Here is a 16,827-nt window from a genome sequence, read left to right as displayed (position 1 = left end):
GAAGTAGGATGTGAAAATGAAAATCTACATTTTTCCCAATAAAACGTAGGTTTAGCTCATTTTTTTTCATTTCCACAAGGACTAAAAGAGAAAAAGCACCACAACATTTGTAGAGCAGTTTGTCCCGAGTAAAACAGTACCCCACATTTGATCATAGACTGCTGTTTGGACACACGGCAGGGCTTAGAAGGGAAGGAACCCCATTTGGCTTTTGGAGCTCAAATTTAGCAGGAATGGTTTGCGGATGCCATGTCGCATTTGCAAAGCCCCTGAGGGCACAAAACAGTGGAAACCCCCCACAAGTGACCCCATTTTGGAAACTACACCCCTTGAGGAAATTATCTAGGGGTATAGTGAGCATTTTGACCCCACAAATTTTTTGCAGAAATTATTGGAAGTAGGATGTGAAAATGAAAATCTACATTTTTCCCAATAAAACGTAGGTTTAGCTCATTTTTTTTCATTTCCACAAGGACTAAAAGAGAAAAAGCACCACAACATTTGTAGAGCAGTTTGTCCCGAGTAAAACAGTACCCCACATTTGATCATAGACTGCTGTTTGGACACACGGCAGGGCTTAGAAGGGAAGGAACCCCATTTGGCTTTTGGAGCTCAAATTTAGCAGGAATGGTTTGCGGAGGCCATGTCGCATTTGCAAAGCCCCTGAGGGCACAAAACAGTGGAAACCCCCCACAAGTGACCCCATTTTGGAAACTACACCCCTTGAGGAAATTATCTAGGGGTATAGTGAGCATTTTGACCCCACAGGCTTTTTGCAGAATTTATTGGAAGTAGGCCGTGAAAATGAAAATGTAAATTTTAACCAATAAAACGTAGGTTTAGCAAAATTTTTTTTCATTCCCACAAGGACTAAAGGAGAAAAAGCACCACAACATTTGTAGAGCAGTTTATCCTGAGTAAAACAGTACCCCACATGTGGTCATAAACGGCTGTTTGGACACACGGCAGGGCTCAGAAGGGAAAGAACACCATTTGGAGTTCAAATGTAACTGGAATGGTTTGCGGTGGCCATGTCGCATTTGCAAAGCCCCTGAGGGGTCAAAACAGTAGAACCCCCCCACAAGTGACCCCATTTTGGAAACTACACCCCTTGAGTAAATTATCTAGGGGTATAGTGAGCATTTTGACCCCACAGGCTTTTTGCAGAATTTATTGGAAGTAGGCCGTGAAAATGAAAATGTAAATTTTAACCAATAAAACGTAGGTTTAGCAAAATTTTTTTTCATTCCCACAAGGACTAAAGGAGAAAAAGCACCACAACATTTGTAGAGCAGTTTATCCTGAGTAAAACAGTACCCCACATGTGGTCATAAACGGCTGTTTGGACACACGGCAGGGCTCAGAAGGGAAAGAACACCATTTGGAGTTCAAATGTAACTGGAATGGTTTGCGGTGGCCATGTCGCATTTGCAAAGCCCCTGAGGGGTCAAAACAGTAGAACCCCCCCACAAGTGACCCCATTTTGGAAACTACACCCCTTGAGTAAATTATCTAGGGGTATAGTGAGCATTTTGACCCCACAGGCTTTTTGCAGAATTTATTGGAAGTAGGCCGTGAAAATGAAAATGTAAATTTTAACCAATAAAACGTAGGTTTAGCAAAATTTTTTTTCATTCCCACAAGGACTAAAGGAGAAAAAGCACCACAACATTTGTAGAGCAGTTTATCCTGAGTAAAACAGTACCCCACATGTGGTCATAAACGGCTGTTTGGACACACGGCAGGGCTCAGAAGGGAAAGAACACCATTTGGAGTTCAAATGTAACTGGAATGGTTTGCGGTGGCCATGTCGCATTTGCAAAGCCCCTGAGGGGTCAAAACAGTGGAAACCCCCCACAAGTGACCCCATTTTGGAAACTACACCCCTTGAGTAAATTATCTAGGGGTATAGTGAGCATTTAAAAAAATGTTTCAATTAAAATCCATGGATGTGTGATAAACTTTGAAGCACTCTTTTATGCACAGGCCAGGTTTGTCGGGACAGGTTTCACAATGATAAGTTGTGTCTCGTCTTCTCCCTCTGTTGTAACACACTTTACACCTTTTTTGGCTCCTTCCCTTTTTACCAGTGGGGGGGATTTCGCCAGGAAAGTGTTGCCCTGGTACAATACGTGGACCATCGCTTCTAGAAGTACTGGGGCTCTCCCCTTCCTGGTCCCCAAATACAAGGGCCTTGATAACCGCTTCTTGAAACTGAAGGAATGTCCCTGTCCGGCCTGCACATCGGTATAGCACGTAAGCGTTATACAATGCCATCTGTACCACGTGCACGGCCAGCTTTTTGTACCACGTCTTTGTTTTACGCATGGCACTGTACGGCTTCAGTACTTGATCAGAGAGATCAACACCTCCCATGTACTTATTGTAGCCGAGGATGCAGTCTGGCTTGGGGGTCATTGTGGTGCTACCTCGGACAGGGACAGGGGTGATGCCACTACCGTGTATTGTGGTCAACATAAGGACGTCCCTCTTGTCCTTATACTTGACCAGCAACAAGTTATCGCTGTGTAGTGCCCTGCTTTCTCCTTTTCTTAGGGGTTGCCCAATCAGATTTTTAGAGAGGCCTCTCTGATTTTTGCGCACGGTGCCGCATGCTACAGTACTTCTGGTGGAGAGGCATTTAAATAGTGGGATGCTGGTATAGAAGTTATCCACGTAAAGGTGATAACCCTGGTCCAGCAGTGGGTGCATCAAGTCCCACACAATTTTTCCACTAACTCCCAGGACAGGGGGGCATTCTGGAGGTTCTATCCTGGTGTCCTTCCCTTCATAAACCCGAAACCTGTAGGTGTACCCTGAGCTGCTCTCGCACAGCTTGTACATTTTAATTCCATACCTCGCCCTCTTGCTTGGCAGGTATTGGCGGAATTTTAGTCTCCCCTTAAAATGTACAAGGGACTCGTCTATTGCTATGTTCTTTTCGGGGGTGTACACAGAAATAATCAATCATTGGCCTGATTTTGAATAGGCGGTCGTATGTGGGGTCATCACGGGGCGGGCACTGTGCATTATCATTATAATGCAAAAATTTCAGAATAATTTCAAATCGTGCCCGGGTCATTGCCATGTGGTATAATGGGGTGCTGTATAAAATGTCCGCACTCCAGTATTGCCTAATCTCTGGTTTTTTTACTAGGCCCATATGTAGGACAAGGCCCCAAAATTTCATCATCTCCGCTGCCTCTATGGGGGTCCACCTAGCAAATGATGACGTGGGGTTTTGGGCTAAAAATTGTTGGGCATATAAATTTGTTTGGGCCGCCATTACATTAACAAAATCCTCAGTGAAAAACAGATTGAAATAGTGAATTTCTGCGAGGCCTACAGTCTCAAATAGAATTCCAGAGCTCCCTGTGAAATCTGGAATGTGAGGCTCATAATTATCAGGGGGTGGGTTCCACAGGGTATCGCTCATTTGGGGGGTTGCCTCAGCTGATGTCCTGGGGCGTCTTTGCGGGGGTTCCTCATCACTGGATGAGGATGATGAGGTCAAGATGAATGGGGCAATTTCCTCTTCTCCCTCGCTGGCCGATTCAGTGTCAGAGGCCAGGATGGCGTATGCCTCCTCAGCGGAGTAGAGCCTTTGAGATGATTGGGCCATTTTTATTAGGGGGGTATGTAGTGCTTCAACACGTGTAATACTCTTTATAGAGGTGGTTTTGTATGTTGTGCTTTTACACGTGTAATATGAAATTTATAGGAAAAAAAAAAGAAAAAGAAGAGAAGAATAAGAAAAATTTAGGAGAAAGAAATTTATTGAACGTTCAATATAGAACTGTAAAAAAAACTGAGCTACAACTGTGTCGCTACGCTATCAGAAATTTAGTGAACAAATTTCAGTTAAAAAAAACTGAATGTATGTCACTAAATGGACGCTGACTATAAGATGTAAATTTATACTAAAACTGTCGCTACGCTATCAAAAATTTAGTGAACAAACTTCAGTTAAAAAAAACTGAATGTTCGTCACTAAACGGACGCTGACTATAACGCTATAAATTTATACTAACTGTCGCTACGCTATCAAAAATTTAGTGAACGAACTTCAGTTAAAAAAAAACTGAATGTCCGTCACTAAATGGACGCTGACTATAAGATGTAAATTTATACTAAAACTGTCGCTACGCTATCAAAAATTTAGTGAACAAACTTCAGTTAAAAAAACTGAATGTCCGTCACTAAACGGACACTGACTATAACGCTATAAATTTATACTAACTGTCGCTACGCTATCAAAAATTTAGTGAACGAACTTCAGTTAAAAAAAAACTGAATGTCCGTCACTAAACGGATGCTGACTATAAGATGTAAATTTATACTAACTGTCGCTACGCTATCAAAAATTTAGTGAACGAACTTCAGTTAAAAAAAACTGAATGTCCGTCACTAAACGGACGCTGACTATAACGCTATAAATTTATACTAACTGTCGCTACGCTATCAAAAATTTAGTGAACAAACTAAATGTCCGTCACTAAATGGACGCTAACTATAAGAAGTCAATTTATTCAAACTGTATAAAAAAATATATAGCTAGAACTTCTGCTATATATCTTTTTTTACAAAACGGACGTCAGTAAACGTCCGCTACTCTAATGCTAGTCTTTTTTTTTTACAGTTTTATAAAATGAAGAAAAAAAGGCCAAAAAAAAACCTGCGTAAACAAATTACCACTGAGGCTGATTATTAGACTCAGCACTCAGTAGCCGCAGGGCGCACGCAAAAAAAAGGTGCAGTAATAAAAAAGGCCAAAAAATAAAAAAAATTACCACGGATGCTGATCAGTGATGGCGGTCACTGATCAGCACTCAGTGGCCGCAGGGCGCACACAGGGAGGTGCAAAATACAAAAAAAAAGGAAGTCCTGTGCCAAAAATTGGCGGTCAGTGATGGCGGTCACTGATCCGCACTCGGCGGCCGCAGGACGTAAAAAGGGAAAGATGGGGAGGGTGGGATGGGGGGGGAGGGTACAGGGATAAGAAGTTTAGGAAAAAAAACAAGTGCTGCTGCTAAAAAAAAAAAAAATCAGCAGCAGCACAGTTGATGATGATGACGGTTCACTCTTCTGCAGGAAGCAGTCGGATGAAGACGTCACAGCAGGATCGCAGCACAGAAGGCCTCAGATTCGGTAAGTTGGCTTCACAGACGGTCACACCAGCTCTGCTCACCGTTCCTAACCGGAATGAGGTGGGCAGGGCTGGTGTAGGGTGTTTCAAACACCCGCCATGGCTGCGATTGGTCGGTCGGTGCTGACCGACCAACCATAGCGATCTGGGGGCTGGCATCACCGCCATTTTTTACATGGAACATGGTAGTCATTGGTGCTGTCCTAGACAGCACCAATCACCACCATATCACTGTGCCCTGTGGCACAGTGATTGGCAAAAGCCGCAAACAGCCGCAATTGGCCGGTCTGAATTGAACGGCCAATGGCGGCGATCGCCGATGCGGGGGGGAGGCGACACCCCCCTGGGCATCGTGTACAGATGTCCTGCTGTTATGAACAGCAGCCATCTTTACTTTAAAACTTTTATTTTTGATACGGTAACCCCTTCTGCATTTGACGTACATGTACGGCAAGATGCGGGAAGTCAATGCTTTCCATGACGTACATGTACGGCAAATGTCGGGAAGGGGTTAAAAATGAATATTCAACGAAATTTAAAGGGAATCGTTCAGCAGTTTTGAGGTCTCAAAATTGCTGACAGTGTGATATGGGGAGGGGGAGGGAATTGTAACATTACAGTTTTTCTCGCCAACTTGTTTCTTTTAAGTATTTCAAAAGTATTTGTTCACCTTTCATCAGCATTTTAGTGTATATAGAGAAAATCCAAATTAAAAATTGAAGTCACTTTGTACATACATTACTTATCCTGTACTGATCCTGAGGTACAGTCGGTCTTATACTCCGGAAATGCATTCACTATTCTGCTGGCTGTTATTGAAAACAAATGGCACATCTCCAGCTGAGCTCCTATAAAGAAGGGGCAGTATTTGTTTCCTACATCAGATTACTGTACAGTGTCTGGTGTAAAGACACTTCCTAGAATGCAAATCACCAGAGCAAGGCCTGTGCAGGCACTGAATCAGCAAAAAAAAATGTCGAGAGATTTCAGCTCTGAAGCTAGCAGAATTGTGAATGCAGCTCTGGAGTATAATACAAGCTGTGATTCAGGATCAGGACTGGATGTAAAGTACTGTATTTACAAAGTGACTCAACTTTCTGTGTAGAATAAACCCATGTACATATCGATGAAGGTCAGCTGGAACCACCAATTTCAGCTGGATCGGCTAACAACCTAATGTGTATGGAGTTCACCAGATGGCTGATTATTTGTTCTCGAGGGAGATAAACTGTCGCCAGAGAGGCCTGGCAGCATCTTATCCCCTTCTCCCCATGCCGAGTGTTCATGTTAATGGTGGAGTCAGGAGTATTAGATGTCAGCTATCTAAGGTGTACGAGCACCTTAAAGGTGGATATACCATTTAATGTTAAATTCCCTCCTACAGGAATAATCTTCTACCTGCGCAGCTCTTACATCAAACCTAATTTATGTACATTAATATATACATGACAAGTCAAGGCGTTGGAATGAGATAACTTTGCAGAAGCTGTTGGTGATTCATTGATTTATTGCAAGTAGATGAGTCACAACTCTCCGTGTGTCAGAGTGGCGGTCAGTGTCATTTTTCTTATCTATGCACCTTCTGTTTCTTCTAATTGTGACGTGCTGCAGAATGTGTCAGTGCTATAGGAATAGGACATAATAACCGCACAATAGTCACGTACCTTTACCTGTATACGTCAATGTACAGTACATATTCCAATGAACGGAAGTCGTTTACATTGGGGGAGATTTACTATGTAACATACGGCAGAATTCTCTACCTGTAGTACATGTACCACAGGGGGTACACGCTACTAGAGGGTACTCGCAATGTCCTTATGCTGTGTACAGTATATAATCATACCATGGGGGTACATTGCTGTAATTTATTTGGGGGTACTTCTTAGTAAAACAGTGGGAAACATTGTCTAGGTTCATACATGGTCTAGAGCAGTGTTTCTCAATGTACCCAAGTAACCCCTACTACTGTAAACTAATTGCCAAATTAAAAGTACCCAAAGGCTATGATCATACACAGTTGCTGCCTAATAAAAGCACAGAATGAACACAGAGTGAGTACCCCCTAGAGACATGGCATGTACTCCCTGGGGTACACTTACGACAGACTGAGAACTTAGAGTCTAGGGGACAAGACTGGTTTTATTACCTGGTGATCTAGTTCAAGAGGAGGGGTTAACAGCTGGTGGTGTAGGTAAAGGGTTAATAACTGGTGTTTTAGGTTAAGAGTTAGGGTTAATACCTGATGGTGTAGGGTATAAGAGTGAATTAAAGGGGTATTTCCACCTCGGACATTTATGGCATATCAACAAGATATGTCATAAATGTCCGATAGATACAGGTCCCACCTCTGGTACCCGCACCTATCTTTAGAACGGGGCTTCCTGACGCCAGTCCCACCTTCTCCTGCTGTCGCTAGACTCTGGCCACCAGCTTACGAGGTTGACAAAAGTGTGGAAATAGCCTAGCTCGCCTTTTCTCTATCATCAAGCAGAGCACTTTATGAACGATCAGCACGATCATTAAGGAAGCGGTGAGGGGGGTGTGACACCGCCTCCCCCTTTACTTTAGACTTTAAGACGCATGCACTTTTTGGCAAGATTTTTTTCTTTCTAAGAGTGCAAAGGTCCTAAAAATACGGTAAGGTAGGTATACAAGAACTACGGTGACTACATCATATGCCTTTGCTTTATAGGGAATGTCTAATACCTGAAGACTGTGACCAGTATTCGTAATCTGATTATGAGTGGCCTTGCTATGGACAAGGAAGTCTCAGTCAGCAGCAACCACCTGAGCCGATTTACCTTGGTTTATTTACAGTGCCTTCTTGTTTAAGCCAAAGCCTTCAAAACCACAAGTTGAAGTATCCAGGTGTGATCAAAGCTGGTTCATTTGAAATCATGTTTATGGATACATTAATGGACCAAACGGCATACGTACCATAGAGGAAGACAATATGGCTGCTAGGAGGGAAACTGGCACAAGATTTAGACATGGGGATGTCATGGAAAGGAAATGTCCAAGGCCTACTATCCTGGTTGGTTTTATCCAACACCATAAGGGGAGGGGCAATTACCTCTGAGTACATCCCTGGGTGGACCCATCTTGCATTATTTTAACATATAATGCTGATGGTGGTTGTGTAATGGTGCTGTGAACATATTCTTGGTGTCCGTCTTGGTGTTCAATTGACACAACTAAGAACAGCACATTTTGAAAACAGTTTAGGCCAGTTCTTGCTGTAAACTGTGGACCTAAAACGTTGCTCATGATAACCTGACAAACGTTGCCTGACAAATTTGGAAAGTGATGAAAAAAGTGGGTGTGGTCTCCAAGGAGATGTAGTTCAGGTCAGATTTATAAGGCACAATAGACAAAAATAGCGAATGTTCAGTTGCAAATCTACGACTGGTCGTTGCAGGAAAAAATAAATTTGCCAAAAATTCACAAACTCCTTTACTTGAATGGTGTAAAAAACACCAGTCTAAAGGTGCCCATATACACAGCATATGACAGTCGGCCAAATTCGCCGATTTCGTCAGGACCAGCCGACTATCCAATGTGTATGGAGTGGCACGATTTTCCCACAATAGCAGTTGTCGGAGGAAAGAAAGATCAGGCATGCTAGATTTCAAATTGCCCGATCCATTGTTCTAGCGGAAAAAAAACCACCACAAGAGATGTCTGGCAGCGGGTTAGTCCCTTCCCCTCCATTGAATACACATGCAAACTCAGCTAATAAACACGAAAAAAACAATGGACAATGTACAAAGGGTTTATTATTATCATTAGATTTTTGTCAGAAGCGTTATGATATTACCTTACTTTGATGGCCTCCACAGTCCATGGACCTCAATCTTATTAAGCATGGTACAGAATTCAGTCACCATAATTAAGTCATGGCGAAGAATCAATGCCATAGCCCATTGGGTAGGGCGGTGACCAGGAGGTTGGGCACAAATGAAGTGGTGGATGATGTACGATGGGACACAAAGCCCCCCATACATTGCAACAATAGAGCTTGATTGTTTCCCCAGGGGCCAATTGGGTCCAACCTGCTAGGTAACTACTTAAAAATTGCAATTCGGTGAACATTTCCTAAATAGACAGTAATATTTCAAACAACTTATTCTAATCTAACAGTATACCTGATATATTGACTTTGTAATTTACTTACTGTTAAAATTTAGTTGTTTTACCCATGCAGATTCTATGTAAAGAGACTGCCACTATGTGTCTTCCTTCCTGTAATCTTCTGTGCCCCCCCTATTGTCAAGCAAAATCCATCTCAAGTTACAAAGCATAGGAGACGGACTGCAGAAAGTGGAAGGGGGGGTCTCTTCACAGCTTGCCCATAAAAGTCTATGGAGGGAGGGGGGATGCGAAGAAGGAGGAAGTAGCAGACACACAGACATGCTGACCATAGAAGTCTATGGATAGGGAAAAGGGAAGCAGGAGCAGAGTGAGAGAGACACACACACAAACAAACATGCTGCAGCTGCTGGTGTTATATCTCACCCCAGTGCTGGATCCTCAGCTACACTGCTCACTACTGCTGTATAATCTCCTCCATGCTGCTGCTTCTATCTATGTGTGCAATGTATGTCAGCCATTATAGCAATTAGGCTTCACCCACTAGTATAGAGAAAACTGAGAAGTAGACAGAGCCTGCAGAGTGGAAAACCGCTAGGAAAAAAAAAAACGCCACATACAACTCATATAATGGCCAGAAATACTGTTAATTCTCATGTACACAGTTTTAACAGCTTTTTCTGAAAAGTCGACTGCAAAGTTAGGTAAGCTTTTAAGTAATGTTCACTAATGTAGTGATAGGGTTGTTCGATAAATAGTACATGGAAATAGCAAGCATCAGGCCAATGAAGTCCCTTTTGAGACTTCAACTAATCATTGTTGTGTCGCACAATATACTGCAATACTATCCACAGAATAGATGATCATTGTCTAATCAATGCAACTCCTACTGATTTTGAGAACTGGGGTTGCAGCCCTCACAGTGAGGAGGAGCTTAAATCGAGCATTGGTCAAGCATGTGCTAGCGGCTCTCTTCAATGTCTATGGGACCGACGGAAACAGTCGAGCGCTGTACCCGATTATTTTTGTCAGACTCACAGAAATTGAATGGAGCTGCGGTCGAGTATGTGCGTTTCCACTACATTCAAAGTCCTCCCCACTGTCGAGCAGTAAGGAGGAACAGGGGGTTCAGTATCCTCGTCCCTGTGATCGGTGGGGGTTTCAGCAGTGCGGCCCCCAGCGATCAGATAGGTGAAAATTGTCGCTTCTGGGAAAACCCCTTTAAAGGGATAAAAAAAAAGTTATAAAATACCCCTTCATAGTGACAGAGGGTCTTTGGGGTATGGGGTATGCCTATTTATTGGGAATAGTCATAGACTACCAGATCAGAAGCTGTCACTCACATAGGAGTAAAGACGTCTGCCGATAAGTTGTCATTGAACATTTTGAGACTACACAGACAATTCACTTTCAGATACCTTCAAGTCATTTTGCCTTCACTATCTGACATAGTGTAATGTATTTCTGAACTAGTGTTTAGTTTACATAGAAAAATGTCAAAGCCAATGGAGGGGCCGAGCCGAGCTCCGAAATGTATCCGCATATAATGATGTTATGACACATGTGAACTGCAATCAGCAGCTGTCAATCAATCCCGACAAATAAGAACAAACAGCAAAGACTTCTATAGCCTACCGCATATCGCGAAGATTATAAATGTCAGGCCGCTCCATTTAATCCTCACAATTTCATGGGCTTGAAATTAAAACAGCGAACAGCAGCAGAAATAAAGAGATGATGCCAACCTGACAAAAGCTGAACTATCACAATGTTATTGTTGAGAAGATCAGGACAAACTCGGCCATGCCCTCGACTTCATCACAAATCCACCCTTGACTTACCCTTCCGTTGAGGGATATCTTGGAAGAAAACTTTAACCCATAATACAGCACGATGGGGCCCGGTCATTGCATGAGCTGGGAGGACAAAAGCCAAATACAGGAGGGGGGGAGCAAATGACAAAAATAATGCAGGTAAGTGGCATTCGGCCTGGGCGGCTATCTCTACTCGAATGCCAATGGCCAGCTTTAGCCTTCACTGGTGACGTGTATCAAAAAAAGCATGTTGTTCTGCTATGTTATCTATGTGGGGTGACTGCTTCCCCACTACTAATGTCCCCACCCATAACATAACTAAGTATCATTCTGTGGTGTTCAAGGGGTAGCCTTCCACCATAGATTTAAAGGGGAATAAACTTCTCCTTGCCTTGGCCATGCTAGAAGAGGATTGACTTCAGCAACGTCCTTTTGCATATTAGGAGATGGCATCAACACAGAGTTGTCCACACCAATTCTATTATTGCATTAATTTTCATATAATGACTTGCGGATCTTTGGGTTTAGTAATACGAAGAATTATATAGGTAGATAAAGTCCTCATCACAGTTCACATCTATAGACTTTATTAAGGACCGATTAATACTTACATGTATGCCGAGCAAGCGAGTAATTGCATCCGCCACTGGTCAGTCCAAATCCCTCTGGTATCTGACTGGAACTGCGGGGTCGGGTTAGCAGTTTGGGTGGTTCAATTTCAGCTCCAAACTCTGCCCCGATCACCCCTAGAAGGACTATGGCGGTAGCTTGCTTTCTTCTTTCTTCATATGAAGGGGATATTTTCTTCACTGGAGGAAGGTTGGAAAGACAACCTGTATGGAAAAGACCACATGATGTTAAAGGTCGGAACAATTCCATATATTATAAGAGTATTACAGTCATTGAAATAAAAGTGTAGGTCAGGCAAGAAATAGCCTCCACGTACAGACAAGTGTATTTTCCAACACAATTGTATGTTTGAATTACCCTACATGAGTTATTTTAAACACAATTGTTAAAGCCATATTCCAAACTTTATGGAAAATCCACATGATCCAATCCTCTGAGACCCGCACCTATGACGAGAACAGTGGGTCACTGACCCCTGTCTTGCCTAGTGAGGTGTCAGCCAGGCACAACATCAAAGCAGAGGATGAATCGAGAGGTGGTCACATAAACAGGATATGCCACAAATGTCTGATAGGTGCGAGACCCAGAGACCGAGAACGGGGTCCCAAGCATGCTCGACTGTTTCCGTAACTCCCATTGAAGTAAATAGAGAGACTGCACGGCCACCTTTCCATTCATCTCCACCTGGATGCGGCGGCGAGCGGGTCCTTGTTCTCAACATTGACGTAAAGGTCTATAATGGGAAGAACCCTTTAAGTGGAGATTCAACTTTACATATATAGTAAGATCCTAATAGACTTTGAATGGTATCACTCCATTTATGAGCAGGGTCTGTCAGCTCTCTTGTGTGGTGTAGTATAGAGGACCTGTCAGCTCTCCTGTGTGGTGTAGAATAGAGGAGCTGTCAGCTGTCCTGTGTGGTGTAGTGTAGAGGACCTGTCAGCTCTCCTGTGTGGTGTAGCATAGAGGATCTGTCATCTCTCCTGTGTGGCGTAGTATAGAGGATCTGTCAGCTCTCCTGTGTGGTGTAGTAAAGAGTAGCTGTCAGCTCTCCTGTGTAGTGTAGTATAGAGGACCAATCATCTATCCTGTGTGGTGTAGTGTAGAGTATCTGTCAGCTCTCTTGTGTGATGTGGTGTAGTGTAGAATATCTGTCAGCTCTCCTGTGTGGTGTAGTATAGAGGACCCGTCAGCTCTCCTGTGTGGTGTAGTGTAGAGGATCTGTCAGGGCTCGTGTGGTGTACTATAGACGTTCTGTCAGCTCTCCTGTGTGCTGTAGTACAGAGGATCTGTTAGGTCTCCTGTGTGGTGCAGCATTAAGAACCGGTCAGCTCTCGTGTGGTGTAGTATAGAGGACCTGTCAGCTCTCCTGTGTGGTGTAGTATGGATGATCTGTCAGCTCTCCTGTGTGGTGTAGTATAGAGGAGCTGTCAGCTCTCCTGTGGCATAACTACCGCTGTAGCAGCCTGCATCAGCTACGGGGCCCGCAGCATGAGGGGACAAGTGTCGGCCATCGACACGCCCCCCGTCACGCTACTACAGGGCCCGCGCCGCCAAGCCTCTAACATTTATGGGCCGGGCGGCAAGGGCCCTCTCATACCCGGTGGCGTCGCTAGCAACGGAGGGAGCACCGCAGCTAGTGATAGTCACCCCCTCTTGCAGTAATTGTACCTGCGCCTATAGCACGCAGGTACAAATACATGCAATAGTGCCTTTCAGCGATGACATCATTGCGCTGCTTCCGTGGTTGAAAGGGGCTGATTGACGAGGCAAGTCATTCTGCCCTGCCAATCAGCGCCTTTCAACGATGCGCCGCTTGCGTCGTTCAGCTCCAGCAGACCTGCTCAGGAGAGAGCAGATCTGCATTGCCACCGTACGGCGAGGGAACGGTATCAGTGTGAATACGTAAAGGTTTTTTTCTACTAAAACTGTGAGTGGCATTATCTATAGTGTTACAGGGTTACCTGTGGGGCAGGGGGGCTATAAGTAGGGCACTGTCTACATGGGAGGGCTATACGTGGAGAACTATCTATGGGGGAAGCTATATGTAGTGCAGCATGGCGGCTCAGTGGTTAGCACTATTGCCTTGCAGCTCTGGAGTCCATATGTGGGCACTATCTACAGAGGGCTGTATGTGGGGCACTATCTACAGGGGCTTCTATGTAGGGCACTATTTACAGAGGCTCAATGGGGGTCACTATCTTCAGGGGGGCTATGGGGGCACTATCTACAGGGGGCACGGTGTGTGTGTGGGATACAGTGTATGATACTATAATAATCAGGGACACAGTGTATGGCGCTATTATATTTAGAGGTGTTGAGAATTTTATCTTCGTTTATAGGTGCAGAAATGTTTTAAAAGTGAGAAGCTGAAGACATCGGAGTGGAAAAAACTGCAGAAATGGGTCGTGGCCGGGAGAAATCCATCATAGAGGTCTGGAACAAAGGGAGAAGAAAAGAGAAAAAGAACTAGAATCTGAGACTTCACCGGTGAGTTACTTAATGTAAATGTCTAATTTCTGCCTCTAATCAGTACTGTAGTCACTATATGATCTGCAGCGAGATGATGGGTGGTATGATTTTTTTTTTGTGAAACAGTATCTCCCAGCATATCCTTACCATTGTTCGGGCCATGCTGGAAGCTGTAGTTTTACGCCGTGCAAACCTATATGGCAGGGTTGCACTAAATTGAGCTGTATTTGTTCTGGTGTTGTATATATGTACTGATCTTGGTTCTGATGCTTTATTTAAGTACTGAGCTTTGTTCTGGTGCTGTATATATGTATGAGCTTGGTTCGGGTACTGTATATATGTACAGAGCTTGGTTCTGGGGCTGTATTTATGTACTGAGCTTAGTTCTGGTGCTATATATATGTACTGAGCTTGGGTCTGGGGATGAATACAAGTACTGAGCTTGGTTCTGGGGCTGTATTTGTGTATTTATCTTGGTTCTGGTATTGTATATATGTACTGACCTTAGTTCTGGTATTGCAGATTTTATTTCTGATGCAGCAAAATCTATAAAATCAACTTTTAAAACGACGCACACTATATGCTAATTACTCATTAAAGGGTCATAGGTCGGTGCTGCTATCCTGAAGAGTCACATAGTTCTGCCCACCATGTTTGATTGACAGCCCCCTGGCTGATACAACTTTCTCGGATGCACCAGTGCCTTGTACTACTTGGGGGGGGGGGCTTTGTGGCACTATATACAAGGGGGGCTGTGTGGAACTATACACAAGGGGGAGCTGTGAGGCACTACTAAGGGAGGCTGTGTGGCACTATCTACTAAGGGGGCTGTATGGCACTATTTACAAGGGGGAGGGCTGTGGCTCGATCTACAGGGGGCTGTGTGTGGTGCAATCTACAGGGGTCTGTGTGTGGCACTATCTACTAAGGGGGGCTGTGTGTGGCGCAATCTACATAGGGGGGGCTGTGTGGCACTATCTACAAGGGAGGGGGGTTTTGTGGCACCATATACAGGGGTAGCTGTATGGCGCTATATACGGGGGGGGGCTGTATGGCACTATCTACAAGGGGAGCTTGGGGGCGCTATCTACAAGTGGGGTGTGACACCGTCTACAGGCGGAGCTGTATAGCACTTTCTTCTGGGGGGCTGTATGGCACAATCTACAGGGGCCACTATCTAGTAGGGGGCTGCGTGTGGCACCTGGGTGGCCCCATTCAAGAGTTTGCTATGGGGCCCAGTCTTTCCTAGTTACGCCCCTGCCACCCACCACTTCCCACTAGAAGAGCCTGACAGAGGGAGAAGAGCCAACGCTGTGGACCTGGGCAGAGTTAGTATTTCTTATATAGTTTTTCAGCAACTGTGTGAGAACTGGAGCCAGGGGAATGCTGGGGGTTGTAGCTCTCTTCTCTTATACCTCCTTATTTATTCCTTTCCCAGGCGTAAGCACACTTTCTGTCTGTGATGGTTACTTTACTAGAGGGACTGATGGTCATTTTACAGGGTGTGGGCTGATGATTATTTTACTGTGAGTGGGGGGCTGATGGTCATTTTACTGTGAGTGGGGAGCTGATGGTCATTTTACTGTGAGTGGGGAGCTGATGGTCATTTTACTGTGAGTCGGGACTGATAGTTATTGTACTGTGAGTGGGGGGCTGATGGTCATTTTACTGCGAGTGGGGGGGCTGATGGTCATTTTACAGTGAGTGAGGGGGCTGATGGTCATTTTACAGTGAGTGAGGGGGCTGATGGTCATCTTACTGTGAGTGGGGGGCTGATGGTCATCTTACTGTGAGTGGGGGGCTGATGGTCATCTTACTGTGAGTGGGGGGCTGATGGTCATCTTACTGTGAGTGGGGGCTGATGGTTATTTTACTGTGAGTGGGGAGCTGATGGTCATTTTACTGTGAGTCGGGGCTGATGGTCATTTTACTGTGAGTGGGGGGCTGATGGTCATTTTACTGTGAGTGGGGGGCTGATGGTCATTTTACTGTGAGTGAGGGGGCTGATGGTCATCTTACTGTGAGTGGGGGGGCTTATGGTAAGTTTATTGTGAGTGGCGGTCTGATGGTCATTTTACTGTGAGTGGGGGGCTGATGGTCATTTTACTGTGAGTGGCGGTCTGATGGTCATTTTACTGTGAGTTGGGGGCTGATGGTCATTTTACTGTGAGTGGGGGGCTGATGGTCATTTTACTGTGAGTGGGGGGGCTGATGGTCATTTTACGGTGAGTGGTGGGGGCTGATGGTCATTTTACTGTGAGTGGGGGCTGATGGTCATTTTACTGTGAGTGGGGGGGCTGATGGTCATTTTACGGTGAGTGGTGGGGGCTGATGGTCATTTTACTGTGAGTGGGGGGGCTGATGGTCATTTTACGGTGAGTGGTGGGGGCTGATGGTCATTTTACTGTGAGTGGTGGGGGCTGATGGTCATTTTACTGTGAGTGGGGGCTGATGGTCTTTGAGTGGTTTCCACCTCTGACCACCCATTGAAATTAATAGGAAGCAGAAAAAACCTGCGGTGCTCGTTTGGTGCTTTTTTGCATGCGGTTTTTGCATTAGCTTCAACGGCTTAAAAATAAGTGGGCAAAAAACATGAAGAAAAAGTGTCAAACAACACTGTCAATTCAAAATCTGTCTTACAAAAAACAAAACAGTGTAAACATACCCTAAGAG

General features: G+C 44.5%; 1 protein-coding gene across 3 annotated transcripts in view; it reads right to left on the bottom strand.

The window, feature by feature from the left end:
* Positions 1 to 16,827, bottom strand: part of WDR7 (WD repeat domain 7) — a 417,770-nt gene that overhangs the window by 169,121 nt on the left and 231,822 nt on the right. For all 3 annotated transcript variants that reach the window (XM_075841243.1, XM_075841247.1, XM_075841253.1), the window contains one exon: positions 11,664 to 11,885. In XM_075841243.1, coding sequence (XP_075697358.1) covers positions 11,664 to 11,885 — 222 coding nt within the window. The remainder of the gene's footprint in view (positions 1 to 11,663; positions 11,886 to 16,827) is intronic.

This window comes from Rhinoderma darwinii, chromosome 1 (genome assembly GCF_050947455.1).
Source record: "Rhinoderma darwinii isolate aRhiDar2 chromosome 1, aRhiDar2.hap1, whole genome shotgun sequence".
Taxonomy (NCBI): domain Eukaryota; kingdom Metazoa; phylum Chordata; class Amphibia; order Anura; family Rhinodermatidae; genus Rhinoderma; species Rhinoderma darwinii.
This window is presented reverse-complemented; position numbering and strand designations above follow the sequence as displayed.